The sequence below is a fragment of the Podarcis liolepis genome (assembly GCF_965112155.1).
Source record: "Podarcis liolepis genome assembly, chromosome: 13".
NCBI classification, from domain to species: Eukaryota; Metazoa; Chordata; class Lepidosauria; order Squamata; family Lacertidae; genus Podarcis; species Podarcis liolepis.
Genome location: NC_139573.1, coordinates 113,377 through 141,101, shown reverse-complemented (window position 1 = coordinate 141,101; position 27,725 = coordinate 113,377). Strand labels below are relative to the sequence as shown.

Genomic DNA, 27,725 nt, shown 5'->3' with positions numbered 1-27,725 from the left:
ACAGACCTCCTGTTACAATGTATCCATTCCCTATAGTACAGAATGGGTTTGAAATCATTGAAATCTTTAAAAATTGATATAAAATCAACCGTAACTCCAATTTCTTCGCTCTCAGTGTCATTCAACTCAGTTCCCCGTGGACTCCATGATGCTATCCCTACTTCCATAATCCCCGAAGCGGCAGGTCACGTACGCAGGAACTTCTTAATTTGCCAAACCTTCCCTCTAGGCAATATTAGGTGGCAGACGATGCATATCTCTGACCCATTGTCTTGCCACCACCGGTACTCAATAAATGTGTATCTATGTATATTTCCCGCTCCGCATATCCCCCCTCCCTCATCCGAAAATGCTAATTAATGCAATCCCACCTTTTCATAATGTATTCATGACGTGTAAAGTATATTCATGATGTAACTTGTGAAACCCAACCTTCCCATAATGTATTCATGACGTTTCATGCACTGTATTCTGGGATATGGAGGGAAATTTCAAAAGTTCATGTCACCCCTTTCTCGGGGTTCAATCTCGCCTTGAACCTGTTGCGCAATAAACTTGGATCTTCTGCAGTTTGCTCCTGCGTCCGGCTGAGCTCATTTTCTTCCGCAGGGACCCACGGACTTAGTCCGATGAGCTGGGTGGCAGAGTAACACTGCACCCAGATTTTTCCGTAACAGAGGGGAAGGGCAGCGCGCCTCAGTGGGCGGAGCTGGCAGCTTCCAGCCCGGCGCCCAAGAGGCCTCTCCCGCAACGGCCCTTCGGCAGCCTGTGGAGGCCGAGCACCCTGGCCAGGACCCCCCGCTGGCTCCCTCCTCCTGCCCAAATTTCTTTCCTCCTCTTTTAAAGCCGTCCAAGCTGGAGGTGGTCATGGCCTCCTGCAGGAGGGAGTTCCGCAGTTTGGCTCTGCGGCGTGAAGAAGGGCTTTTTCTAATCTGTCCTGACTCATCCTTGGAGGAATGTCTCCCCCCCCTCCTGGAACACCCCCAAAAACACACCAACACTTTCCCCCAGCCAGCGCAGTTTATTTGCAAAACACACAACGTGGAGTCGGAGATGCTTTGGAGGCAAATAATAATACAAAATATATAAATAACATAAAAATTAAATAAAGTGCAATGGAATGGGGCCCTTTGGCCTGAGATGGCAGGAGGGGCTGGGGTGGAGGCCTGCCCACCCCTCTCCCGCGGGTGTAGCAGCTGCCAGTGTGAAATGGGGCGGGGGGGGGGGTAAGAGAAATCTGCCCCCTTCCCAGTCCTCAGAAGTGGCACAATCCAGTGTGATCCAGAAGATCCGCAGCAGCAAAGGTACCCCTCCACCAGCAGGGGGCAGCACAGATTCGTCCCATAACCATAGACCTGTAGCGTTGGGAGGGACCCCGAGGGTCATCTAGTCCAACCCTCTGCAATGCAGCTGTCCAGTGGGTGTACCGTCAAGCTCCAAGGTTTAGCAGCAGCAGCAGCAGCAGCTGATTCCTGATCCTCAGCCTGGGGCAATTGGGGGAGCTGCCCCCCAAGATTCTTGGCCTCATTTGCACACACCATGGAGGACGACGTCAATGAGGTTGGGGGTATGTGCCCCCCATTTTGAAGGAGCAAATGTGGGGAGGGGGAGCAGCCAAAACCCCCAGAAGGAGAGTGGGAGATGGCACAGTGAGGGGGGTGTCTCATTGGGGGGGGGCTGGAGCTCTGAGCCCCCGCAAGGGAAAGGGAACAGCAGAGAGAATTGGAAGGCTCCCCCACATTTATTGGGTGTGCTGAGATTTTTCCTGGGGTGGGATCACATGCGCGGCTTTTATTCCATGGGGGGCAGCACTGGGGCGTTTGCAGGTTTGGGGGCAGGGGAGGCAGGAGGTTTGTTCCCTTGCAAGGCAGGAGGCAGCATCTCCCTTTTGGAGGAGGGCAGGGAAAGGGGGTGGGGTCTCTGCCCCCCACCTCACGTGACGGGGGCCACCACCAGCACCTTGCACTCCCGCTTGGCAATCTTGTCCAGGGAAAGAGCAGCCTTGTCGGGGGGCAGGTAGAGGGGGCGCCCCACGGGGGAGCCCACGGGGGGAGTGATTGCTCGGCGCTCCATGACACTGCCTGACCTGTGGGGGGGGGGAGAGAAAGAGAGGCCTCAGTGGGGGGCAAGTGGGGGGCCTTGGCTGACCCCCAGGAGAACCCAGGAGCCCTGCCTCTCTTGTCTGCCCCCTTCAGCCCACCCTCGTCCTCCATTCCCTCCCTTCCTGTTCCCTGAAAGAGTGAGAATCATGGATTGTAGACTTGGAAGGGACCCCACAGGGCCATCTAGCCGGACCCCCTGCACCCACCTCATGAGGTGGCCCCTGGCCGGCTGCTGGTGGGAGAAGCTCTGCGAGCGGCCCAGGCTGGCCTGGTGACGCTCCACCAGCTCCCGGACAGCCGGGCTGCCTGGGCTGCTCTTGCGGGAGACGGGCCGGGCCTCGGGAGGCGGGTTCGAGACGCTGGCGGTGAACTGCAGCTTCAGCTTCATGTGCTGGGAGAGCTTCCAGGGAGCAAAGAAGGAGGAAGAGAAAGAGAAAGAGAAAGAGAAAGAGGTCCATGCCTTCTGCAGCTGGGCAGTGCCAAACAGAGCGGGAGCCCAGGAGGGCAGCAGCTGCTGCTGCTTCCAAATAGCAGTGGACTGTAGAGTTGGGAGGGAGCTCTGAGGGTCATCCAGTCCAGCCCCCTGCAACTCAGCAGGTCCAGAAGGAAGGGCTTGGCTGCCCATCAGCACCACCCTGAGCACAGACACCAGCAAGGTCCTCTGCAGAGCCCCACAATCCCATCTCCCCTCTGCCAGAAGGGCCTCCTGGGCCAGAGGGGCCCATCCAGTCACAGACCCTTAGAACCATAGTGTTCTAGGGCTGAAAGGGACCCTGGGGTCATCTAGTCCAACCCCCTGCAATGCAGGAATCTCAGCTCAAGCAGCCATGAGAGATGACCAGGCAGCGTCTTCTCCCAGTGGCCAACCTGATGCCCACTGTGAGATTCCTGCAAGCAAAATCCAAGCGCAATAGCCACTCCCTCCCCGCCTGTGGTTTCCAGCAACTGGGGCCACCTTGCAAGAGTTGAACTCTGGAACTCACTGCCACGGGAAGCAGAGCTGGCCATCCACTTGGATGGCTTTAAAAGAGGATTGGGCAGGTTCATGGAGGGGGCTGTGACAGCTACCAGCCCCTGGGAAGATTTGGGACAGATGAAGGAAAATCCATCTTCCTGCAGGGTCCGATCCTCTCTTAATGCCATCCCTCTTGTGGGAGGGAGTTCCACAGGTTAACTGTGCTGTGCGGAGAAAGTCTTTCTTTTACCTTTCCCAAATCTGCCCACATTCAACCACAGCATTGTCAAGAATTCCCCAAGGGCCATGCAGCCCAGCCCCCCCCCGGCAGAAAGGAGCCCCAGAGCCCGGAGGGAAGCATGTGCTGGCACACAGGAGCGTCTTACCTCGTACAACCCGGCGCGCAGCGCCTGAAAGGTGACGCAGAAAGTCCGGGCGCTGCCCTTCCGGGAGAACCCCAAGTTGTTGAGCGGCGTGTGGCAGACGATGGCGTCCTGGGCGTCCTGGATGGCGCGCCGTTCCTCGCAGGACAGCTTCTTGCCTGGGGGGTGTCAGGAAAAGGAAAGGGCAGCAGCCTTGTCCCACCTGAGGTGCCCCAGAGAAGCCCACGAGCGAGAACCACCAGCTCCGGCTTTTGCGGGGAGACTGCCCCTGAGCTTGGAGGCTCTGCTCCCTGTGAGCCGGACCCAGGAGCTCTTTGTCACTCACTTCCTCATGCTCCAGCCCCCCCACCCCCCAGACCAAGAGCGGCAAGGCTCCCCCCACAGAATCGTAGAGTTGGAAGGGATCCCCACTGGTCATCTAGTCCAAAGCTCAAGAATCCCTGAGAAATGGCCCCCAGCATCTCCCTAAAGACCTTCCCAGACAGTATTTCCAGGCAGGACTCATAGAATCATGGAAACCCAGGGTCACCTAGGGATGGCAGAGAAGCCCTGCCTCTCTCACCCACCCCGTCAGCCTGCCTCCTCCATTGCCCTCCTTCCCTGCTCCCCAAAACAGGAGGGAAGAATCATGGAACCATAGACCCCAAGGGTCACAAAAGAATGCCTGACAGATGGCGATCCTCCAAGGAAGAAGAGACCGCCACAGAATTATGGAATGGCTGGGCTGGGCAGGGGCCACCAAAGGTCATCCAGCCCAGCCCACCATGCTCTCACCAGCAGCCGCACTCTCCGGAGTCCACACCAGGCGCACGGCCAGGAAGTCCTGCAGGTTGTTGATGAGGGTGTAGGTGACGGTGAAGCGGCGGTGAAGGGCGACCGGAGACTCGCACTCGGCTGTCATGACGAATCGGGGGCGGGCAAGGCGGATGCTGGGGAGCCTGAGAAGAAGAAGAAGAAGAAGAAGAAGAAGAAGGAGATAAATTGAAATTGCAGAGCTTTGAAAAACTAAAAAACAAAGTGCGAGATTGGCTTCATTATTATCAAATAATGGAGGCATACAATTTGGACAAGAAAATTGGCTTCCAGGTGGAAAAATCAAAACTGGAAACAGAACTGTTAGATTCTAAAGTTAAGAATTTGTCCAGAATGTATAACTTGCTGTTGAAATGGAATACTCAAGATGAAACAGTGAAATCTGTTATGATTAAATGGGCACAAGATGTTGGACATAACGAGGGATTCGACAATAGGTTTGGGTGGCACGCTTATTTATGGCAGGAGGGTAAAAAAGGTCATCAATCTTTTGGAAATCATATATTCCGGAAATCGCTAATCGAAGTATGGATCAGATATAAAAATATATTAGAAAGGGGGGTACCACATTGGTTATCCCCTTTAGAGATGATGGGAATTAAGCAACTCAATATGAGAAGTAACTGGGTCACATATGGAGACCTGGTATTCAAAGAAGGGGACAAATGGACAGTTAAACCATATGAACAAGTGAAAGAACATGTACGGGACTGGTTGCACTATTGGCAGATAAGTAATATGTTTAAAAAGGAGGTGAAAGAAAAAGGGTATGAGGAAAAGGATTCGAAGTTCCAAACAGAAATTGTTAATAATGATCGTAAAACCATATCAAAAATGTATAAAATCCTACTAGAATGGCATACGAATGATGAGGAGGTGAAAGAGGTAATGATCCACTGGGCCAGAGATCTAGGGTACAGTATAGAGCTGGAAGAGTGGCAAAAGATATGGAATCAAAATCTGAAATTCACAGCATGCATAACACTAAAAGAAAATGCCATGAAGATGGTATATAGATGGTACTTAACACCGGTTAAATTGGCCAAAATGTATAAGATCTGTAATAAATGCTGGAGGTGTAGAGAGAAAGAGGGCACGTTTATGCATATGTGGTGGGAATGCGAGAAAATGAAGGGTTTCTGGGGAAAAATATATGATGAAGTAAGGAAAATGCTACAATTTAGCTTTGTTAAGAAACCAGAGACCTTTCTACTAGGGATAACCAGAAGGGAAATTAAAAGGAAGGATTTCAAACTTTTCCAATATGCAATAACTGCCGTGAGGACGCTGACAGCTCAAAGGTGGAAACAAGAACAAGTACCGACTCTGGACGAATGGAGAAATAAACTAATTGATTATGCGGAATTAGACAAACTAACGGGGAAAATTAGACTTCAAAGAGACCATAAGTTTTTGGAGGATTGGGGAAAATTTAGAGAGTATTTGAAAACTATATGTGAGGAGAATACAACGCTAGTGTGTTTTAAAGAGGCTTTGTGAAAAGTGAGGAACATCGCAAAAATGTAAATAAGGATATAAAGAAATTACTTAAAGGTGATACTATATATTAAGAAATGTGTAAATAGGAGAATTATTATGGATGACTGTCAGAGGAGTGGAGGGAGGTTCAACAAACTAAAATACGTGATGTGGAAAATGGAAAGATGGAAGTTTTTATAGAAAATGTAATAAAAAATATTTGCAAAAAAAAGAAAAAAGATGTTGGACATAACATTATGATGGCTGACTGGGAACAGTTATGGACCACAGGTATGAAGTTCAAGGCATGTAATGCAGCCCCACTCACCTCACAGAGTGTTTGTTGTGGGGGAGGAAGGGAAAGGAGAAGGTTAGCCGCTTTGAGACTCCTTAAAGGGAGTGAAAGGCGGGATATCAAATCCAAACTCTTCTTCTACTCTTCTTAAGAGAGAATATTATGAAAATGATATACAGGTGGTACATGACACCAGTCAAGCTTGCCAAAATCTATCATTTGCCCGATAATAAATGTTGGAAATGTAAAGAAACTGAAGGTACATTCTTTCACCTTTGGTGGACGTGCCCAAGGATTAAGGCTTTCTGGGAGATGATCTATAATGAAATGAAAAAGGTATTCAAATATACCTTCCTGAAGAAGCCAGAGGCCTTTCTCCTGGGCATAGTCGGCCAATTGGTGCCAAAGAAGGATAGAACTTTCTTTATGTATGCTACAACAGCAGCAAGAATACTTATTGCAAAGTACTGGAAGACACAAGATCTACCCACCCTGGAAGAGTGGCAGATGAAGGTGATGGACTATATGGAACTGGTGGAAATGACTGGCAGAATCCGAGACCAGGGAGAAGAGTCAGTGGAAGAAGATTGGAAGAAATTTAAAGACTATTTACAGAAATACTGTAAAATTAATGAATGTTAGAATGACGTCGGAATGAAGCTAAGGGGTTTTTAGTAGCAATGTTATAAGGAGTATGTAAAAATGGACTGCTAACAGATGAGAATATACAGTTATTACATATTAAGACAAAGGACTAAGATAAAAACAAAGAGGGAAAGGATTTGCTGAATTAACTTACTGAACTGGAATACAAAAAGGGGAGGTGTGAGGAGGTCAGGGAAACAAGTGAATGAAAGACAAGATATGGAAAGATTGATTTGTTTTTAATTGTTTTTACTTCTTTGTATTTTGTATTCTCTTTTTTCTTTTTTTGTTCTTTTTTCTTTTTATTATTGTAACTTTTTTTTGAAACTTTAATAAATATCTTATAGAAGAAGAAGAAGAAGAAGAAGAAGAAGAAGAAGAAGAAGAAGAAGAAGAATACCGCCCCATCTGGCTGGGCTTCCAGCACATATAAAAACATAAGAAAGCGTCAAACATTCAAAGCATTTAGCAGCTTAGGGGAGGAAGGGAAGCTGTGCTGAGTGTCAGGGCAGGGAGGCCCAGGAAGGGGGCAGTCAGGGTCCTGCCCCACCGCAGCCCACGGGGGGGGGGGTTGACCCCTTCGTCCCTGGGAACGTGAGTGGGAAAGTAAAGATGTGGCAGCAAGATGGGCACCCAGCAGCGGGGAGGCAGCGTCCATCGTCCTCATGGAGTTGAGAGGGACCGCCAAGGGCCATCTAGCCCACCCACCCCCGGCAGGGCAGGAATTGCAGCTCAAGATTTCTTCATGACTGAGAGAAACACCTTTTGGACGAAGTGGGTGGAGGTCCAGCCAGTTGCGGGTGGGCCTAGCTCCCCTTTGCTGTGGTCACTCTGTGACTTGACCAAGTCCAGTAGCCCTGTATTTCCCTCTCTTCTTGCAGGGCTATGCCTGATCCTCTTTTTTTAACCATCATATGGAGGTTTTGTGCAGACTTCCCAACCTTCCCTTCCGTGGCATTCTTAATAAACCTAGTTTTTGCTGCACTCTAGTTTTCTCCTTGTAGTCCTTCGTTATATTGTTTATACACCCCTACTTGTAGAATGATTTTAGCATCATATTTTTTAAAATATTTCCCAAAGCTGTCCCATCCCTTTGTTTCCCCCCATCTCGGTTTTTTATTTTGGCTGTGAGATTTGCGAGTTCCGCAAATTCTATTAGTTTCTGCAGCCATTGTTCTTTAGCTGGAATTTCTTTTCCTTTCCAACTTCTGGCATATTCTAGTCTGGCTGCAGCCGTCACATAGAGGAATAGGTTATGAATCTTTGTAGGGATCTCATCTTCAATCATCACTAGTAGAAAAGCTTCCGGGTTTTTTGGAAATGTGATCCGGAAAAGTTTTCTAAGCTGGTCATAGACCATTCCTCAGAACTTTGGGGCAAGTTTACACTGCCCTCATATATGGACAAAGGATCCCTCAACCTCTGAGTATTTCCAGCAGAGGTTGGACCCTCATCTGTAATTCTTAGCAAGATTATTGGGGGTCAGGTACCACCTGTACAGCATTCTTTGTATATTTTCTTTTATCAGGCCGAAATATTAATAGTTTTGTTCCACAGCTTCTCCCAGGCTGAAATTTCAATGTTGTGTCCAATATCAATAGCCCAGTGTATCATTACTTCCTTGACCATCTCGTCTTTGATCTCCCATTCCAGTAAAATTTGATAAAGTCTAGATATTAGTTTTTTTATTATTTCCCAATCCCGCTTTCCCGAATTCTTTCCCTTCCAAAAAAACCTTTGTCTTTATCTTTCCTAAAGACCTAGTGCATTTGAAAGTACTGAAACCAGTTTGGAATCCAGCTTTGCTCCTCTTCTTTTTTTTAAAGTCCTATAGAGTCCTCTTTGATTTCAAGGAGGTCCCTGTATGTACCCCAATTCTTACTCAGCTTTAGTTTCTTAACAGCAACTATCTCGATAGGGGAGATCCACCGAGGGGGGGGGGTCTTCCTTTCTAGGAGGTCTTTATATCTCACCCACATTTTATATAGATTATTCCTTGTCACACAAATATGAATTCTCTTATGAACTTTGGCTTTGTCATAGCACAGGCACGTGTGCCATCCATACATCAGTCAAATCCTTCTAGGTCCAGAACATTTGTGTTTTTCAACTCTACCCACTCTTTCATCCAACATAAACAAGCCTCTTCATAATACATTTTCAATGTCAGGCAGCCCAAATCCACACCCCTTATTCTTTATGTCAATTAAAATTTCATATTTAGTCCAGGGCTTCCCCCCCTGCCAGATTAAATTAGCTACGTCCTTTTTCCGTTTCTTTAAGCAGTGAGTGCCACTAAATACTAGAAGGCTTGAAACAGAAAAAGCATCTTGGAGAGAAAGTTCATTTTGATCGCAGATATTCTCCCTAGAAACGAAAGCTTCATTCGGTTCCATTTCTCAAGGTCTTTTTATTTATTTATTATTATTTAATAAATCAGGGAGCGGTGAGGAAAACTTTTCGAGGTCTTTTTAAAATTTCAACCCCAGTCTCTACATACTTAACTTGAAATAGCTTCAAGTTTCTGGGTCGAACCACACTCCCAAATATTTGACTTTCTTTTCTGCTTTGATATCATGTCTGATCCTCTTTCCCAGTTCCCTTACCTGTAGTGGGTGTAGATGCTGGCGGTGAAAGGCAGCTTTGGGGTTGACCACTGGACCACGGCGATGAGAGGGACTTCCAGGCCCTGCGATTAAACCAGAGAGCCATAGGATGGTCAGGTTGGAAGGGACCCCAAGGGTCATCCAGTCCAACCCCTGCAAGGCAGGAATCTCAACCAAATCAGGATGGCACGCTGCATTTTTCAACTTGCAACTTCCAAAAATTGAGGGGCGCTAAAAAGTTGTGACAGGACTTAGGAATTCAAGAGATATTTGGGTTAAATTAAAGCAATTTAGTTCTGCTTGGTTAGTAAAACATGTAAAATGCCCTAGAGATAATTAAAAATGAGTGTCAAGTACTTGCAGTTATATTATATACTAAAATTATTACTTTTATTTATATAATATGCATTGCATATTTTATATTACCTGTTGCCTACCTTTCAGAAGGCAAAATTAAAATTATTTGGTTTTCTGAGAACAGTTTATGTGCTTCTTAGTCAAATATAGACTTACCAAGCTAACTGTTGCCCAATCACAAAAATAATAGCAGATATGGATTCCTCGCACCTAAATATATATTTAAGACCCCTCGCTGCAAAAATTAAGTTTCACCCCTTAAAATTATTGCAGGCAGGAAATGATTGGCAGACATGCTGGCCCCACCCACCCCATGCAGTATATCCCGCCTCTTCCCCCCATGGCCCCTCCCTCATAGAATCCCAGAAGGAAGGGATCCCCAAGGGACATCTAGTCCAATGGCTCTCAGACTTCTTTCTCTGGGTCAGACGTTCAGAACAAAAATGTTCTTGCACTGCACTGATTTTTTTATGGATAAGAAATGCAAAAAGAAGCAACTCCAGGCAACTACTTTATAGTATGATCACGGGACACCCAGAAAGCATAAAGCAACGGAGCTAGAGAAAATACATGCATCCTTCCCAAAATATATTTATAAATGAGTCTCCTCCATCTGTACCTCCAGGAGGTCTACACAGTCAGTGAGAGGCGTGAGCCAGCCTTTGCCGGGCAATCTCATTTATATTAGGCCTAATTTGAGACAAAGAAGCCCTCCTCTCCTCCTTGACACAAAGAAGCCTTTCTCTTCTCGGATCTTTCATATTTGTCAGAGTTGAAGAACAGCCCGTGCTCTGGAAGAGAGGCTGGGATACTGTTTCTGGTCGTATATCCCCAGAGCCCAGAGGCACGCTCCTGTGTTGCATTTCTCATGTTTTGGCAACAGAGAAGCTGTCCATGTTTCTCATTTATATGAGGTCTAATTTAAGGTGGACAAACTTTCATCTCCTCAACACAAAGAAGCCTTACTCTTGCTCTCGTTTTGAAAATATACCTATCTATATTCTGCAAATAAATAAATAAATAAATAAATAAATAAATAAATAAATGTTTTCCAATTCAGGCCTTGCCTTGTTATCATTAGGCTCAAATTTAAACAATAACTGTCAATGCAGAAATTGGTTGTTTTTTTAAATCAGCAGTGCAATTAACACTAGCCTGATACTGGTAACAATTTATGGAATTCCCCCTTGAAGTCTGGCTAAATAATATTTGGAATGGGGCTGTATCAGAATGCCTCACTCATCCCAGAAGGGGAACAAAACGCGCTGCAGGGAGACCTGCTTTCGGCAAACTTTGCTTCCTTTCTTTTCCTTTATAAATGAGACAGAAGATACTTTTATTCCACCCCCAACACCAGAACTTGTGGAGAGGAGAGCTGAATAGATAAGGCATCAGTAAACATATTGCTTGTGTAATGCCTACAAAGCTTAATAAGAAGGTAGCACTGGACCAAAGAGCCCCGTCTTTTCTTCATACAAGACTATCCTATCCTGCCCTGAAATGTGAAGTGCTTCTTGGAGAAGCCCTGCTCTAGCCCCACCCCCCGTGTCTGCCTTGAGGAGGTGGCAGCAATCCTAGCAGCAAGGCGGACCCCCCCGACCCCCCCTCCACCGGGTGCCAGTGGGGTGGGTCCCAGCCGGGTGGGCAGACCCTCACCTCCTTGGCGCTGTCTGGCGGGGGCTGCTCGGGGGCCTGCAGCTGGAAGAGGAAGTTCTGCTCCTCCAGGGCCCTCAGGGAGCAGGGGCAGGAAGCTGTGGCCGAGGGCACCCGGGAGAAGGAGGCCATGGACACCTCACCCGACTGGTGGCTGGAGAGAAAGGGGGAGAAAGAGGGGTAAATGGGGAGGAAAGAGGCCCCCACCTCCCAAGACTCCTGCCTCCATCCCTCCGACTGCCCCGTCCCTGTAGAATCGTAGGACTGAAGAATTTGGAGGGGTCCCCAAGGGTCATCCAGCCCAACCCCCTGCAATCCTGAGTAAGCTGCGTCAGCAGCACTGAAGTGACCTCCCCAAGGCTGTGTGTCTGGAGGTCCTGGGCTTCCCAGACAACAAGACCCCCTTCTTGGCCTGGCTGATGGGCTCCAAAGGAAAGCAGCGCAAGATGTTTGCCACCAGCTGGGCTGCAGGAGTTGCCAGAAGGAGGCCTGCAAAGCGCCAGTGGTCCTGGGGGTGGGGAACGCTGCCTGCAGGGACATGGCGTGCGTCCCAGGGATGTGGTGTGCTGCCTGCGGGGACGTGGCACCCAGCGCGTGGAGGGAGGGGCAGCCACGATGGCACTCCACGGGGATCGTGCCGCCAGGGTCGGTTCGATCCCCCTGCACCCCTTTTCCTCCGCCAGTGCAAGGCGCCACCCAAGCATCTTAGGGACTCTACTCTGGATTTGCATAGGGTTTACTCCTTAGCCATTTCTTCCCCCTCAAAGATCCTGCAAGGCAGCAGAGGTTTAGGATCAGAGTTTTCCTTCCCTTAGAGGGGCTCCCTTCCCAGACGGAGAAGCCCCACCTGCCCCTCACTTTCTTCATCCACAGCAGGAGCAGAAACTGTCTTCTTGACTGCTGAACCCCTTCTTGATCCCATCTGCTCAATCCACCAGAGCCTGACCACACACAGGGGAAGCCCCTAACTCTCTGGGGGTTTGAGACCCATTAGCAACCTCAGCTGTCTTAGCTGGCCAGTCGAAGACACTCTGAGTGCAGGGTGGGGACCAAAGGTCAAAAGCCCCAGAATGAAGTGGAGGCCTTTCCAGGCCACAATGGCAGATTGGGGGTCACCAGCTCCAGCTGACTGCCCACCCATAAACTGTTCTCTTACCAGACATCATCAACGAGCAAGACGGACCCATCTGGCATCATAGGAAGGTAACTGGTGTTGAAATTGGGCAGGATCCGCACATCCCACACAGAGAGCTCCTCCTGCGAGGCTGCGTTCAAAACTGGAGGTGGGGGGAAAGAGGGTGGGTGTGCAAAAGATTAAAGGCAGGGGAAAGGTCCTGGGATCCAAAGAGACAGGGGCTCTTGCAAAGGATGGCGTGCGTCATTAATCTATGGAACTGCCTTCCACAGGAGGCAGCAATGGCCGCCCACCTGGATGGCTTTAGACAAGGACTGGACACATTCATGGAGGAGGAGAGGGCTACTGGTGGCTTCTAATCAGGAGTTCAACTCCTCCAAGGGAGTCCCTGGATCATCAGCCTGGCCGCCCCCATCATCACAGCAGGAATGTTGGGGGTGGAGAGAGAGAGAGAGACCGTGATCCGCTGGACTTTCCAGGACACCTGTGTGCTTGATCAAGCAGCTTCTTCCGATGATCCAATGGAACCTCCAGGCAGGTCCAGAGACAGTCTATCTGGATTTCCTGGTTCCAAGGGGCATTTGGCCACTGTGAGGACAGGGTGCTGGCCTAGGTGAGCCCCCCTGGACCCGATTCAGCATGGCTCTCATTATGATCTTGTGAGGAGGAACCTAGAATGGGGCCCTCCTTTCACTCTTCCCCATATTAGACGCCTGGTTGAGAAAAGGAGGCTGGACTCCAGGTGGGGTGCCAGACCTTGCGCCTGAGCCTGCAGGTGCTCCGCTCTCCTGAGGTTCTTCTGCACCCAGCCTTCACTTAGAGACCCTCCAGTTGGTGGGGGGAGAGGATGTCGGTCCCCCAGCCCTGCTTACACATGTGGGGGGGGGCACCACCCACAGGAAATGGCAGAGCATGGCCATTGGCAGGTCCCTGGAAGATGGCGAGGCCCCCTGCCCCCCTCATGCCCCTGCCCCAGCTGCTCCCCACATTTCCCCCAAATGCCCCCATGTTGGCTCTCCCCCTGCTCCCTCCATCCACGCACCTTTTAGTACCGTCAGGTGTTTCCCCGACACATTCAGGGGTTGGCACTTCAGCTCCGGAGGGGGCAGGACGGTCAGCATGGTGCTCACTGCAGGGAGGGGGTCAAAGGTCAGAGGGTGGCACCCGCCCCAGGCACCTAAGAGGAATTTTTGGGAAGGCGGGTGGAGCGAGGGGGTGTTTGGCGGAGACCCCCACGCTCCTCTCAATTCCGAGGTGCTGCGGGGAGTGGGCTCTGGGTCTTGAGCGCCCACCTTGCGCCTTGAAAGCCCCCTGCTCTTCCCGGAATGTCTGCGAGGGGGCCCGATCCTGCAGGATGCTGAGGTAGCCGCGCTCCCGCACCTCCGCCTTCTCCTGGTCCCGCTTCCAAACCGTCACCACGATCTGGGGGCGCAAAAACGATCCGTGGGTGTTTCGTGGGGTGGGGGTGGGGTGTCCACCCAGGTGAGCCTCCTCCCCACCGTACCTGCCCGGGTCTCACCTTGGCCTTGACGGTGGTGGGGGGCAGCTTGTCCAGGCAGATGGTCAGGGGGAAGATGACCTCGTCCGTGGACACGATGGGCTCTTCCATGGGCACCTGCGCGGGCCGGGAGGGAAGCGTCAGCGGGCCGGATCCAGATTCCTCCCTCCCGCAAGGCACTCCGCCTCACCGCCCCGCCACCCGCGTCCGCTCCGGGCCTTACTCCTGCGGCGGGTCTCCCGGGGGTCCCCTGGCCGTGGGTCAGCAGCGCCCGGCAGTCGCGGAAGAGGCTCCCGGGGGCCGTGTCCTCGTCGTCTTCGCGGGTCGGCTCGGGCTCTCCGCCCAGCGTCGCCTCGCCGCCCAGGCTGGCCCCGGGGCTAACGCTGGCCAGGGCAGAGAGGGACCCGGCCAGCTCCCCCCAGGGCGCCCTCCCGCCGCCCTCCCCACCGGCGCCCCCCGGCCGGCAGCGAAGCACCAGCAGGAAGCGGACCGTCTCGCCCAGGTAAAGGTGGTTGCGCCGCGGCAGCGCCCGGTAGCGCCCGGGCTCGCCCAGCAGCACCTCCCGCGCCGGGAAGGGCACGGCCGGGAAATACATGAAGTAGTCGCACTGGGACTCCATAGCAGGTGCGGGGGGGGGTGTGCTTCACTCTCGGAGTAGCGGGGGCGTCCACATTCGAGGGGGGCGGAGGAGAGGGAGCCCCACAGATGCGGGGCGGGGGGCGGATTCCCGGCGGCGGGGGGTGGGGGAGAGATCAGCAAGCAAGAGGGAGGGAGGGAGGGAGAGAGAAGGAAGGGAGGGGGGTTGCGCTCGGAGGGGCGGGGGGATCCGCCTCCGAGGGAGGTGGAAGAGATGCGGAGCAGAGATGAGGAAAAGGGGGCAGATTCCCGGCGGCGCGCGGGGGGGGGGGCAAAGATCAAGAAGGAAGAGCGAGAGAGGGAGGGAGGGAGGGAGGCGCCGGTGCGGTGCGGTGTGGGGGGGCGGGGGGAGGCCGGGCCAGGCCGGGCTGTGCGGCGCGGCGGGGCGGAGCGAGCCAGGAAAGAAGGAAGGAGGAAGGGAGAGAATGAAAGAAAGAGGAAGGAGGAGGAGGGAGGGGGAGAGGGGATGCGCTCCCCTCCTCCTCCTCGTTGGCTCTGTCGGCCCCTGCCCCACGACAATGCAGCTCCCTCCGGGGACCCTCGGCCTCGGGGCTGGAGTCTCTGAGCAGGTGCCAGGGACTCCCCGGAGGCGGGAGGGCGAGCGCGGCCCCGGGTGCGACTGGTTTCCCGGGTGTCTCTGCAACATCCCCTTTTTTGCGACCGTAGCTCATTCCTGTATTCTTCTGGTGCATTTTAATGGAGAGACGCATTTGGCCTCAACGTCGCATCCACGCAGGTATTAATAATTGCGTTCCTCTGCGGTTGATATGATCGTGAAGGTCAAAACAACGGCAAGCAAGGCAAGAAAGGAGATCTCGCCTTCGCGGTGGATTCCTAGCGGGCGGTCCAGGCCTCCTTCCGCTTCCATAGGCTCCTGGACCCCTTCTGCCCCCTGGAGGGTCATCTGCGGGGTGGGGGGTGGGGCAGAATGCCAGAATATTTGCCGCATAAAAACTCCAGGATTTGAGCGGGGCGTTGGGGGGGTCCCAGAGGGGCAACTTTCAGAGGCAGAGATCCTGGGGGTGCAATAGTGAGCCTAGAGGCTCTTCCTGACTTGAGCTGGCAAGACACCTGCCTGGAGGCAGCTTTCGCACTCATGGCCTGCTGGTGGGCTTCAATGCATCCTGGGGGTCGCATCCAGGTGTTGTAGGGCTCTTCTCCTGTTGCCCTAGTCCAATGGGGCTTCCTCAGGTGTCCTTATCCAGCCCTCACTCATGTGGGGTTGGCATTCTGGGGTGACCCCCACCCAAATTGTGGGGTGCTCTTCCCAGGGTGCTCCACCCGGCACCCACTCAGGCATCTTTCCAGGATCCACCAAAGGCCTTTTGGATAGTCCCAGGCCTTTGCAGGGAAACTGCATCTCTCCTACATTCAAGCGCTGCTGCTCTCATGACCTGAGCTGCTCTGCGTCTTAACGCTCTTCGTCTTTCTAGGGTTGCTTACAGATTCATAGATGCACATTCACTTGCGAGGGAACAAAAATATATGAGTGTGCAGAGCAGCCACAAAAAGTCCAAGGAATGGACACTTTGTCATCCTCAATTAGAGGTCAAAGGGCTTCTGCGGATGTCTTCTAAAGTCAGAATAAACTTATCCCTTATGATGAGGATGAAATAAAGGTAAAGGATAAAATATTTGTGCCCCGCCTTTTCATGTGCGTGTCTGTGCATGTCTGTACCACACACACACGTTTATTAACAACATACAATCTCAATGAGAACTGCATAGCACCAGCTGTTTCATTAAAAGCAGCCATTTCCCCAAAGCCTGTTGGAACAAGGTCTTCACCTGCCAGCAGAAGGACAAGGAGGGAGCCAGTCTGGCTTCTCTAGGGAGGGAGTCCCAAAGTTGTCTGGCAGCAGCCACCACCACAAAGCCACCTGCCACGTCCCCACCAAGGGTACCTTGAGGGTGGCAGGAGCAGGAAAAGGGTCTTCCTGGAAGATCTCAAAACCAGGGCAGCTTCCCATGGGGAATAGGGTCTATTTAGGTCAAAAGCAGCACTTTGACTAGTGCCTGGAAAAACTGTAGACCAGTGGCCATTGGGACTGTGGCAGCCCAGTAACCAGCCCTGGTCAGCAGTCTGGCTGCAGCTGACGTGTCTGAGGCAACTAAGGCAAGTGCTGCTGTGGCCCAGTCGGGCATCTCAAGGACCCGGGGCAGGTGCCCCGCTGGCTTTAAGTGTGCAAATGCGCTCCTGATGCAATACATACAGTGCATGAGCTGCTGGGACAAAGCGACGGGAGCGCACCCTGTCATGTGGATTCGAACTGCGGACTTTTCGGACCTTCCGATCGGCAAGCCCTAGAGGCTCAGTGGTTTAGACCAGTGCCAGTCTCGTCCCGCTCACTGGAAGGACAGATCGTGAAGCTGAGGCTCCAATACTTTGGCCACCTCATGAGCAGACCCTGATGTTGGGAAAGATGGAGGGCACAAGGAGAAGGGGACGACGGAGGACGAGATGGTTGGGTGGTGTTCTTGAAGCTACCAGCATGAGTTGCGGGAGGCAGTGGAGGACAGAAGTGCCTGGCGCGCTCTGGTCCAGGGGGTCACGAAGAGTCGGACACGACTAAAGGACTAAAGAACAACAACCACCAGTCTCGTCCCTCGGCCTGAAGTGAGATGAGCACCGCACCCCATAGTCCCACTTGTCTGGATTTAACTTTTAGAGCTTCTGCTGCTTTTACCATCACCTGCCCACACACCTGTGTTTTCCCTGACATTTTGCCAATTCAGCAAAATTCCCCCCAACACCATTTTTGCACCCGGAAACCAGGACGACCTGTCAGGAATGGGCCAGCCTAGCCATGATGCCGCTCCCTGTGTGTCCCGGCCTTTCGGCCTAGCCTCCCTCCCAGGGGGGCTGTCCATCCCCTTGGGCTCCTTGGAGTGGCCACCTGTCAGGGATGCCTGAGATGAGATTCCTGCATTGCAAAGGGTGGGGCTAGATGACCCTTGGGGTCCCTTCCAACTCTGATTCTAGGAATACAGGTGCAGTAAGTAATAATAAGCAAACAAACTCCAGGTCCCTGCTGAGCAACTCCAGAAATGGAGGCGGGAAGGACGGAAAGAAGATGAAACGTGGAGCACACCAAGTAGCCAATAGCATTTCAATCTATTGAAAAAGGACCAAAAAGAAACAAAAAAGGATTTCCCCCTTTTAAAAAAAATGGTTAAGAGTAACATCATTGAAAAAGAAAACAAAAAACACCAAGCCCTAAACTGCCTTGTGGTGGGATCTGTGGACCCAGCCGTGTCATAAGAGCCCAACAGCGCCCACCGCTGGTGGGAAGAAGCTCCACAGTCCCCAATGGAAACTGATCAATGGTGGCTGGGTGGGGGAGGGGAGGTTGGACTGGGGGTCTTCCTCTCCCTCCAGCCCAGCTAGCAGCTCTTTGTATGTGGCCTCCTTGGCCATGGAGAGAAGGGAGCAGCCTTGGCCAGTCTGGTGCCTTCCAGACATTGTGAACTATAACTCTCATCATGGGAGCTGTAGTCCAACGTGTCTTGAGGTCACTGCCTGGAGGAAGGCTGGGGCTGATGGCAGCTGGAGCCTAAAAGGCCAAAAGAATACCTGCTGATGTGCAGCCTCTCGCCTCCAAAGGATGTCTTGGGACATAGGTGCCAACTCCCTGGGGCCTGGGTGCCCAAGCACCCACAAAATTCCCCACGAAGGGGCTGGGCACCCACCAATTTTGGTGCCAGGGCCCTGCATGCTGCATGGCACCCACGGTCGCAGGGCCAGGTTGGCACTCCTGCCTTGGCATATAGGACCAGGTGGGCATCTGTCACCAGCCCCTTGGGGCATGCTGGGGCCCATGAACACTTCTGCCCTCCCCCACCCCACCTGCAGGACCAGCCTCAGCCCCCATGGCCAGAGCATGCCTGGCTCTGCCCTCTAACCAGCACCAGTTTAAGCTGCTTCCCTCCACACACCCCACAAGGGTTTAAAGCCCTCCATGTGAGTTGCTTCAGTGCTCCACACAACAGCCCTACAAGGTGGGTGGGGCAGTACCATTAGTCTTCCATTGCAGATTGTGGGTGGGGAGGGGGGAGAGAGAGACCCCATCTCCTTCCCCATCACGAGTCTGCGGCCAAAGCAACAAAATGAACCCGGGACTTTGAGGCTCCCATGCCAGCAGGCTGCCCCTGCCAAGAGTGACTCAGGCCCGCTGTGGCTGAGTCCCAGGTCAAGAGGTGTGGGGTCCCCCCCCCGATGCAGGACCCCACTCTCTTGTGCAAAGTCAGGCCTGCCTGAGGAGGCCGAGCTGATTCACACGGCAGGATCCAGCGGCTGCTCTTGAGTTGTGCCTGAAAAGACATTGTCGGGTCCACTTTTCATTCCGTCCTCACTGACAGAAAGGCCTCTTGAAGCTGATGACCCAGCAGTGGCCACATTTAACTATGGGCTGTAGTGGCATAGCATGTGGGGGTGCTACCGGGGCAACTGCCCCAGGTGCAAAATACTTGCCTTGCCCTGGGCGCTGGCAACCCATGCTATGCCATTGATGTAGTTACAGGTAGGGAGCTGTGTTGGTCTGCCATAGTCAAAACAAAACAAAACAAAATAAAATAATAAAATAAAATAATAAAACACTTCCTTCCAGTAGCACCTTAGAGACCAACTAAGTTAGTTATTGGTATGAGCTTTCGTATCTGAAGAAGTGTGCATACACACGAAAGCTCATATCAATAACTAACTTAGTTGGTCTCTAAGGTGCTACTGGAAGGAATTATTTTATTTTATTTATTTTATTTTCTGCCATTGATGGGCTGCATAAAGTCCCTCCTCTCCTTTGGCGGTTTCTGCGTAGAGGTCGGATGGTCATCTGCCACGGATGCTTTAGTGGTGATTCCTGCATTGCAGGGGTTGGACTGGATGACCCTTCCAACACTATAGTTCTACAAAGAAGCCCTTCCTTCCACCTGAATCTCCCAACATCCAGAGGGAGCTTCTTCTGGGAATCCCAGAAATGTGGGCAGAATGAGATTTTGGGTGGCAGCTCAGGTCCTCTGTGCCTTCAGCACCCAGCCCATGCCAAGCCTGTTGGGGGCCAGTTGGCCTTCTTGCACCCCCTTCCGCTTGCCACTGCTACCTCACCCCGCCGGCTTGAGAGCCGTTGCCCTGGGGGGGCGGAGGAAACTGTTTGGCATCCAGAAGGTCCTTGTACTGGAGCTCGGGAGTCACCATGCGCTGGCACAGCGCCTGCCATTCGGGGTCCAGGCTGGGCCTCAGGACATAGCCCAGGATGGGGGCCTGCCCAAACTGGAAGGGGCGGATGCGCTCGTCCGCAATCTTCCCCGCCTCCAGAGGCCCCCCTCCCCACAGGCACTGCTGCATCCGCTCTGCTCGCCGCTGCCGCAGGGCATCCACCTCCCGGGCCAGGCGCCCACGGCCAAAGCGCTCTGCACGCTCCCAGAAGCTGCGGTTAAAGTGAGTGTAGAGGTGCCAGTCCAGGTTGTTCCAGGCCTGGAGTCGGGCAGCCTCCGCGGGCGCCAGTGGGCGGACGGACTCAGGGCTGCGGAAGTTGTGGCGGAAGGCCAGGATGTCCTCCTCTCCCCAGCAGAGGGCATCGCGCAGGAGCACCAGCGACTCGTCCATGTGCTCCGTCAGCAGGACCAGGTGGAAGGTGCGCTCCAGCGTGGCCAGGGCAGCCTGGATTGGGGCCAGGCCTGGGGCTGCTGGTGGGTCCAGGCCAAAGTCGAACCACAGCAGGTTGCGGGCGTAGTGGTTGCCCCTCTCGCTGGGGCGGTAGAAGCGCTGTGGCGAGGCCAGGAACTGGGGCAAGGTGCCGGCGCGGCGGAAGGCAGGGACAACGCTCCGGTAGTAGGAGAAGGCCGACTCGGCCAGGGAGACGGGGTGCCTCACGATGGAGAAGTAGAAGCTGTCCGGGGGCATGACTTTCTGGACCTGAGGAAGGAGAAGGAGACATGTTGGAGGGAGTATGTGGGGCAGAGTCCGGTCCTCCAAATCCCCCAGCCTCATGTGTGTCTGAGGCCCAATTTGCCCTTTGGCAACGGACAGGCTCTCGGCACTTGCTCAGAGACACATGTCTGCAGTTCTATGAGTCTTTGAAATGTCCAGTTTTGCACTTGGGTAGAAAGACAAGCTGCATTTGCCAATATAGTGGTACCTCGGTTTACGAACTTAATCCGTTCCGGAAGTCCATTCTTAAACCAAAACAATTCTTAAACCGAGGTGTGCTTTCTCTAATGAGGCCTCCCACCGCCGGTGCCCTTCCACCATCCAGATTCCATTCTTAGAGAGAGGTAAAGTTCTCAAACCAATACACTATTTCCAGTTTTGCAGAGTTTGTAAACCAAATTATTCTTAAACTGAACTGTTCTTAAACTGAGGTACCACTACAGTTGTACCTTGGTGTCAGAATTTCCACTCTGCCAAGCTGATAAAGCTCATCTTCTGGCTGAGTCCTTCGGAATCGCCCTCCAACGAATAATTAACGACCTGAGCCTTTGATGAGGCTTCCAGGCACGTTCTGATTCAGCAGAGAATCAAAGCAGCACGCGGAAGTGATGAGATTTATGGCTACATCGCTATGCTTAATTTCTTACTACGCAGACAGCAAAGAAATATACATCCTCTCTCTATGAGCACAACTCTCTCTCTATGAGAGCAACTGAAACAAAGGAACAAAGGAACAGGAAACCAGTAATGTCACATCTGTCTCCCGTGAGACTTCCAACAGTCTGGAAGGTCTCTGGAATGTAAACAGAGTCCTGTGACTCTAAGCAGCTGCTCAGTGGCAAACAGAAACTAACACATGGATCCCGAACGCCTTGTAAGTTGAACGTTTTTGCTCATGAATGCTGCAAACCCGGAAGTGAGTGTTCTGGTTTGCAAACATTCTTTGGAACCTGAATGCCTGATGGGGGAGCTTCCTGCAGCCCATTGGAAGCGGCACTTGGTTTCTGAATGTTTTGGAAGTAGAACAGACTTCTGGAAAGGATTCTGTTCGTACTTCCGAGGTATGACTGTGTATGTGAAAAGGATCTAGAAAAGAAATAAACCAATGCTGTACCAGCAGAAGTCTAGTGTCCTGATCGAGGGAAGTCATAGTACTCCTGTATTCTGCCTTGGTGAGACCATGCCTGGAATACTGTGTCCAATTCTGGGCACCGCAATTTAAGAAGGATGTTGACAAGCTGGAAGGTGTGCAGAGGAGGGTGACCAAGATGACGAAGAGTCTGGGAACCAAGCCCTATGCGGAATGGTAGAGGGAGCTGAACAGGAAGAGCCATTCAACAGTGCAATGGACTCCCTTGGACGCTCGATTTCTGGTGAGGCAGCCTAGAAACGCCTTTATTTCTTTTGCTGCTGCATCACAGGGTCTGAAAGACTTTTAAAACTGCCATTGGAACAGCCCACTTCTAGGTGGATGTCAAGCCATTACTCATGCAGTCCCCCAAATCTGAAACCCAAGTTTCCACTCCTGCACGGGGCTAAGGCTGGGAACCCTCTTCGCCTGCACCTACTCATGGATAGCCACCAGTTTTCTGGGGAATCCTGCCTTGCAGGGGCTGGACTATCTGGCCCTGGGGGATCCAGCTGGATCAGAGCAATGGAAGCCCATCTAGTCCAGCCTCCTTTTCTCACAGTGGCCAACCAGATGTCCATTATGGGAAAGCTGCAAGCCAGGTCTGAGCAGAAGAGTGGGATTCAGAAGCATGACTGCCTCCGACTGACTGTTGTTGCTGTTTAGTCGTTTAGTCGTGTCCGACTCTTCGTGACCCCCTGGACCAGAGCACGCCAGGCACTCCTGTCTTCCACTGCCTCCCGCAGTTTGGTCAGGCTCATGTTTGTAGCTTCGAGAACACTGTCCCACCATCTCGTCCTCTGTCGTCCCCTTCTCCTTGTGCCCTCCATCTTTCCTAACATCAGGGTCTTTTCCAGGGAGTCTTCTCTTCTCAGGAGGTGGCCAAAGTCTTGGAGCCTCAACTCCGACTGACTAGTAGCCATCAATAGCCCTTCTCCTCCCCAATGGGTGTGTCTGATCCTCCTTTAAAGCCGCCCAAATTGGTGGCCACTGCTGCCTCCTGTGGGAGGGAGTTCCACAGTTTAACAAAGAAGGCCTTGCCTTTCATCTGCCCCGAATCTCCCAGCATTCACTCTCCTTAGATGCCCACAAGTTTGAGAGGGTGCATTACAGAGGCACTGGTTCAGACACCAGCCTCCACATCATCATCATCAAATGTTATTTGTATCCCGCCCGCCCTGGCCAAAGCTGGGCTCAGAGCAGCTAACAATAAGTAAAAATAGTACAGTGTACATAAAACCACACAGTCAATTAATTAAAATACATTCCAAAATCAATTCAGAATCAAATTAATGTTAACCATTGGGCTAGAGTTCTATGAGGATTACAGAAGGAGAGAAGGGGTCAGACTGTGCCTTGGCCAGAGGCCTGGCGGAACAGCTCCATCTTGCAGGCCCTGTGGAAAGATGTCAAGTCCCGCAGGGCCCTAGCCTCTTGTGACAGAGTGTTCCACATGCCCCCCAGCCCCACTCTTTGAGCCCCACCTAGTCTCACCTCTGGCAAGTTGAAGCGCATGTGGTGGCAGAGGATGTCGAAGGGGCGCCCTCCGGGATGCCACCCTTTGACCCGCCGTGCCTGGAAGAGGTTAGGGTAGCTGAACTGGTAGCGGGCGGGGAGGGCAAAGCGCAGACCCCGGGCGTCCCCAAAGCGGTGCAGGAGGTTGATGATGGTGCTGCTGCCCGTCTTGTGGCTCTTCAGGAAGACCAGGTGGCGTCTCGGCTGGCAGCGGTGTCCTGGCCGCCCCTCCGCCTCCTCCTGCTCCGCTTTGGGCAGAGGGGGAGCCCAGGGGGTTGGAGGCAGCTGGGACAAGGAAGCCCTGGAGGAGGAAGAGGAGATCAGAGAAGCCCTCACTGGCCAGCCTCAGTGTCACAGGGGGTTGGGCTGGATGACCTCTGGGTCTCTCGTCTGACTTTCCAATTCTAGGATTCTATGGCATTGCTTTGAGTGGCCACCGGGGGCACTGCTGAGCATTGGGTGGTCCTGAAGGCCAGGAAGGTGGAACAGTTACCTCTTCTGAAAGGAGACCCCGAAGAGCTGGATGGTGAAGCCGATGGTCATGGAGACAGCCAGGGCGGCCCACAGCACCTGGAAGCGGCAGCAGTGCCCATAGAGAACCCTCATGGTCCTCTGGCCTCTGGGGGGCAGGGCGAGAGAGGGGCAGGCCAGGACGCCACAACCCTGGAGGGGAGGAGGAGGTTTGTAAATGGAAGAAAACAGACCCTCAAATCATGCCCCTCATTTGTCTCAAGTTCATAGAACTGGAGAGCTGAAAGGGACCCCTGGGGGTCATCCAGCCCAGCCCTCTGCAATGCAGGAATCTCAGCTCAAGCAAGTGGTCTCTGCTTTAAAAAAAACCCAAGGAAGGAGAGTCCACCACCTTCTGAGGGAGCTTGTTCCTCTGCCATTTGTCCCTTTCTTCCTTGTCATCTGAATCCTGCAGTGCAGAGGGTTGGACTAGATGACCCTCAGGATCCCTTCCAACTCTATCATGCTACAAATCCATTGGTTCAGAGCATTGGAAAAGAAGCTTGCTCCCTCCCTCCCAGGCATGGGCAGCAACCTCTGCTCAGCCTCACCCACAGGGAGAGCTCGCCTGAGGACCACCCAGGGCTGCAAGAGGCAGATTCTGCGCTCAGTTCCTGGAGGTGCCTGTCCTGTGGGGGGCAGTCAGAGGAGGGTCATGGGGCTCCTCCCCAGAGCTGCTTCTGGCCTTCCTCACCCCACACCTGTGTCACACTCCCCATTGCATCCTGGAGCCCAGCACAGAAGAGGCAGCCATCTCTGGGGTGTGCAGGAGCAACACCTGGTCAGTGCCAACACTGGTCCTGGCCCTCCCCGCCCCACACCTGGCCTCCCCCCCCCCACTCTGTACACATCTCGGCCCAACCCAGCTGCTGCTGCTGCGCTGTCTGGAAGGACGAGGAAGCAGCCAGGCTGTGCTTGCGGCAGGAAGGAAGCCCCTCCCTCAAAAGAACAAACGTCCCAGCCCCAGACAAACCAGGTAGATGGGTAGGCTGGCATTCCACTGGGCAGGAGAGGCTCCACTGGGTCAGGGGCTCCATGTCCCTGGGGAAGGGCGCCTGGGAGAGCCTCCCGGCCCCTCAGCCACCCCATTGCTGCTGCTGCTGCCTCCTCTTTGGCGCTTGCCCTGTGCCTTCCGCCTGCCACTCCTCATTAAGGACTAGGAGGATTAGAAGGCCTGGAGCAGCCTGGCAGATGGCAGCAGCCCTGCGGAGGAGGCTTAGGCGGCACCAGGGGAGGAAGGGGCCTCTGTGGGTTGGGACTGGGGCAGCCCAATGGGCCCTGCTGCTGCAAGGAAAGTGAGAGGGGATCGCATCCTCCACCCTCCCCTCCCAAGGCTGCTCCTTGGTCCTTGTGGCACCTGAGTGTCTTTGAGGGCCCTGGCATGGAAAGAATGGGCAGAGAAGCAGTTTCCTCCCTGGCGGGCAGCCAGCGAAGCCCCATGTGGGAAGATTCAGGGCAGGCAAGAGAAAACCCTTCTTAGTTAAACTGGGGAACTCCCTCCTGCAGGAGGAAACAATAGCCACGACCTGCCTGGCTTTCCAAGGGAGGGCTAGTAGCCAGGGTGGTTTGGCTCAGATCCTGCTTGCAGGTTTCCTGAAAGGCCCTTCTGAATGTCTTCAGTCCTTCCAGGGCTCCCCAAACCAGCCCTGTCTGGAGCAATTGTCTGCCCCCTGTCCGGGTCTCCAGTGGGGTAAAGGAGGGTCTGCTTGTGGGGAGACTGATAAAGTGTCCAGGAGATCTAGAAACCGAGCAGAGCGAGGAAGGCTTGAGGGAGTTGGGGGTGTTTGGCCCGGAGAAGAGGAGACTGAGAGGAGATACGAGATAGCCATCTTCAAACATCCCAAGGGCTGCCACATGGAAGAGGCAGCAAGCTTCTTTTTCTCCTGCTCCGGAGGAGAGGACCCAAAGCAACGGATTCAAACGACAAGAAAGGGGATTCCGACTCAACACCCGACGGTAAGATCCCTCGGGAGGTTGCGGACTCGCCTTCTCGGGTGGTTTTTGAGCAGAGGTCGACTGGCCCGCGTTCAGGGATGCCTTAGCGGTGACTCCTGCGCTGCCGGAGAAGACCCCTGGGGGTCCCGCCCAGTGCCACAGTTGTGTGACTCTGCGCTGTCGCCTCCTCGCCCTGCGCCCTCCCTCTCCCCCCGCAACCCCTCCCGGAGCGCCCCGGGGGCGAGGGCCGGCTTCCCCCACGTGGCTCCCTTGGCACCCGCAGCGGAGCAGCTGCCGGCCAGCTGTCCCGGGGACACACGCCCTGCCCGGGGGCCTGGCGCCCCGCCCTCCCGCGTCCACCAGTAACTCCGAGCCGAGGCTTCCCTCCGGAAGAAGGCGAAACACAGCGGCTTCTGGGCACGTGCAGAGCGCCTTCTCCCTCTCTGCGCTGTAAACTGCCCCCGCCCCTGGGTCTGGACCCAGCTGCAGAAGTTGGCTCTGCTCACCAGCCCCCCCCCCCAGCTCCGGCTTCGCTTCTGCTGCCCCGGACTTTTTTTTCCGGTGGGGGCATCATCTGTCCATGCAGACTAGCGGAAAATGCATGAGATTATTGCGGGGAGGGTAACCAGCCGGGAGGGGAGTTCCAACCACCGGAGATGCGTGGGGGGGGGGTCCCTCCTTCCTCCGCCTTGCCCTCCCCTGCAATGAATCAGACCCATCCACCCCCTCCCGAAGTGCAGCTGCCCCCGCCTCACCTGGGAAGGGCAGTGTGTGTTTGGGGGTGTCGCTCAGAGCCGCCCCCCGCGGCTGCCCGGGCGCCTCAATTCCATCCTGGGGGGGGGGGCTGGGGAGAAGAGAGCCCGATCTGAGCCTCTTCGGGGGAACCCCTCGTTCCGAGGGTGGGGGGCAGACTGGCGTGGCGGAGCTCCGCCACCTCTCTCCTTCCCTCCCTGCGCTGTCCTTCTCCTCTTTCTCCTCCCGAACTTTTTCCTTCCCTCCTTCTCTCCGCCCCCTTCTGCCTTCCCAACTTTTCTCTCCCCTCCCCCGCCGCCGCCGCCCCGCCGGCCGTCTTTTGTCTGCGCCGCCCCAGCCCCTTTCCGGCCCCTCTCCCCGGCCGGCGGCCGAATGGCGGGGGGAGACGGAGCTGCGCACGATTCTCCCCCGCCGCTTCGAAAAGAGCAGCGAAACGCCGCCGCCGTCCCGCGTCTCCTCCTCTTCCTTGGGCACGCTGCTCCCAGAGCCAGTCTCCTGCGGATCCTCAGGGGGCAGGAAGCGCACTCTGCACATGCTCTGGAGTCTCTCTCTCTCTTGCTGGATTTCGGGGCTGAATCCTGCGGTGCGTGGGTTCGCGTTCTTCCCGGCTCAGTGCCTTCTCCTCCAACTTCAGCAGCCCAGACGCCCCCTCCCTGACCTCCCCCCAGGATATTTTAGGATTTTTAATCTCATGGTCATGGGTTCCAGCCCCACGTGGGGCAAAAAGATTCCTGGATTGCAGGGGCTTGGGCAGGTGACCCTCGGGGTCCCTTCTATGATTCTATCAGCTGCTCTTTGGGCCCTCAATGTTTGGAGGCTCCATGGCCTGCAAGGTGAGGGGCAAAAGTGTCCCCACCCCAGAGGCAGAAGATTCCTGCATGGCGGAGGGGTCAGACTAGAGGACCCTTGGGTACCCCTTCCAACACTACGATCCTGCAACTGTCTTTCTTTCCCCTCCATAGGGCCTGCTCTGGGGAGGGGCACACAGAGGGAGACCCACTCCGAGGGAAGAGGTTGGGCTTCCGTCTTGCAACCGGAGGTCTCAAGTCCACCCCCCCCCCAGCATCTCATGTCAGGGTTAACACAGCAAGTCAGAAGAGCCTGCAGCTGCCTCATGGCCGTGGCCCCTTGAGTCCAGCTGCCACCCAGGTGCCTCAGTGGGGGGTCCACAGGCAGGACCTGGGTGCAAGAGCAGCACCCTCCCCTGTGGCCTCATAAACCCTGAGGAGCTGCTGTTGCCAGTCAGGGCAAGTGGGATGGACCCCAGGGGAAGTCTGGAGGGAGCACCCTCTTGGCCTCCCCCCTCAGGCAGCTGGGCCTGAGCTCAAGAGGCAAGGCCACCCCCACCCACTGCCTGCCCCAGGCCTCTCTTTTACCCCCACCCCCTCTCCACTCCCCCA

The 27,725-nt window shown here is 53.9% G+C and overlaps 2 protein-coding genes across 2 annotated transcripts; both read right to left on the bottom strand.

The window, feature by feature from the left end:
• Nucleotides 1-1,001: 1,001 nt before the first annotated feature.
• Nucleotides 1,002-14,579, bottom strand: TRAPPC14 (trafficking protein particle complex subunit 14). The gene is made up of 11 exons (XM_083471696.1): nucleotides 14,145-14,579; nucleotides 13,943-14,038; nucleotides 13,716-13,845; nucleotides 13,466-13,552; nucleotides 12,445-12,565; nucleotides 11,292-11,442; nucleotides 9,279-9,361; nucleotides 4,215-4,378; nucleotides 3,444-3,598; nucleotides 2,309-2,502; nucleotides 1,002-2,086 (listed from the first exon to the last, which is right to left on the bottom strand). The coding sequence occupies exons 1-11, from the start codon at nucleotides 14,538-14,540 to the stop codon at nucleotides 1,933-1,935; spliced, it is 1,731 nt and encodes a 576-aa protein (XP_083327822.1). The 5' UTR covers nucleotides 14,541-14,579; the 3' UTR covers nucleotides 1,002-1,932.
• Nucleotides 14,580-17,650: 3,071 nt separating this feature from the next.
• GAL3ST4 (galactose-3-O-sulfotransferase 4) lies at nucleotides 17,651-26,588 on the bottom strand. The gene is made up of 4 exons (XM_083472415.1): nucleotides 26,328-26,588; nucleotides 23,621-23,790; nucleotides 23,107-23,428; nucleotides 17,651-20,468 (listed from the first exon to the last, which is right to left on the bottom strand). Exons 2-4 carry the CDS (start codon nucleotides 23,731-23,733, stop codon nucleotides 19,650-19,652), a joined length of 1,254 nt encoding a protein of 417 aa, XP_083328541.1. The 5' UTR covers nucleotides 23,734-23,790; nucleotides 26,328-26,588; the 3' UTR covers nucleotides 17,651-19,649.
• Nucleotides 26,589-27,725: the final 1,137 nt, after the last annotated feature.

What these genes read in the sequence shown, in the direction of transcription:
- GAL3ST4 (XM_083472415.1), bottom strand. Translation starts at nt 23,733, where the DNA reads ATGAGGGTTCTCTATGGGCACTGCTGCCGCTTCCAGGTGCTGTGGGCC. An exon ending in GGGGTCTCCTTTCAGAAGAG is followed by an intron (nt 23,429 to 23,620) that starts GTAACTGTTCCA and finishes TTCCTCCTCCAG; the next exon opens with GGCTTCCTTGTCCCAGCTGC. An exon ending in TGCGCTTCAACTTGCCAGAG is followed by an intron (nt 20,469 to 23,106) that starts GTGAGACTAGGT and finishes CTCCTTCCTCAG; the next exon opens with GTCCAGAAAGTCATGCCCCC.
- TRAPPC14 (XM_083471696.1), bottom strand. Translation starts at nt 14,540, where the DNA reads ATGGAGTCCCAGTGCGACTACTTCATGTATTTCCCGGCCGTGCCCTTC. An exon ending in CCGGGAGACCCGCCGCAGGA is followed by an intron (nt 14,039 to 14,144) that starts GTAAGGCCCGGA and finishes CGGCCCGCGCAG; the next exon opens with GTGCCCATGGAAGAGCCCAT. An exon ending in AGCATCTACACCCACTACAG is followed by an intron (nt 4,379 to 9,278) that starts GTAAGGGAACTG and finishes TCTTCTTCTCAG; the next exon opens with GCTCCCCAGCATCCGCCTTG.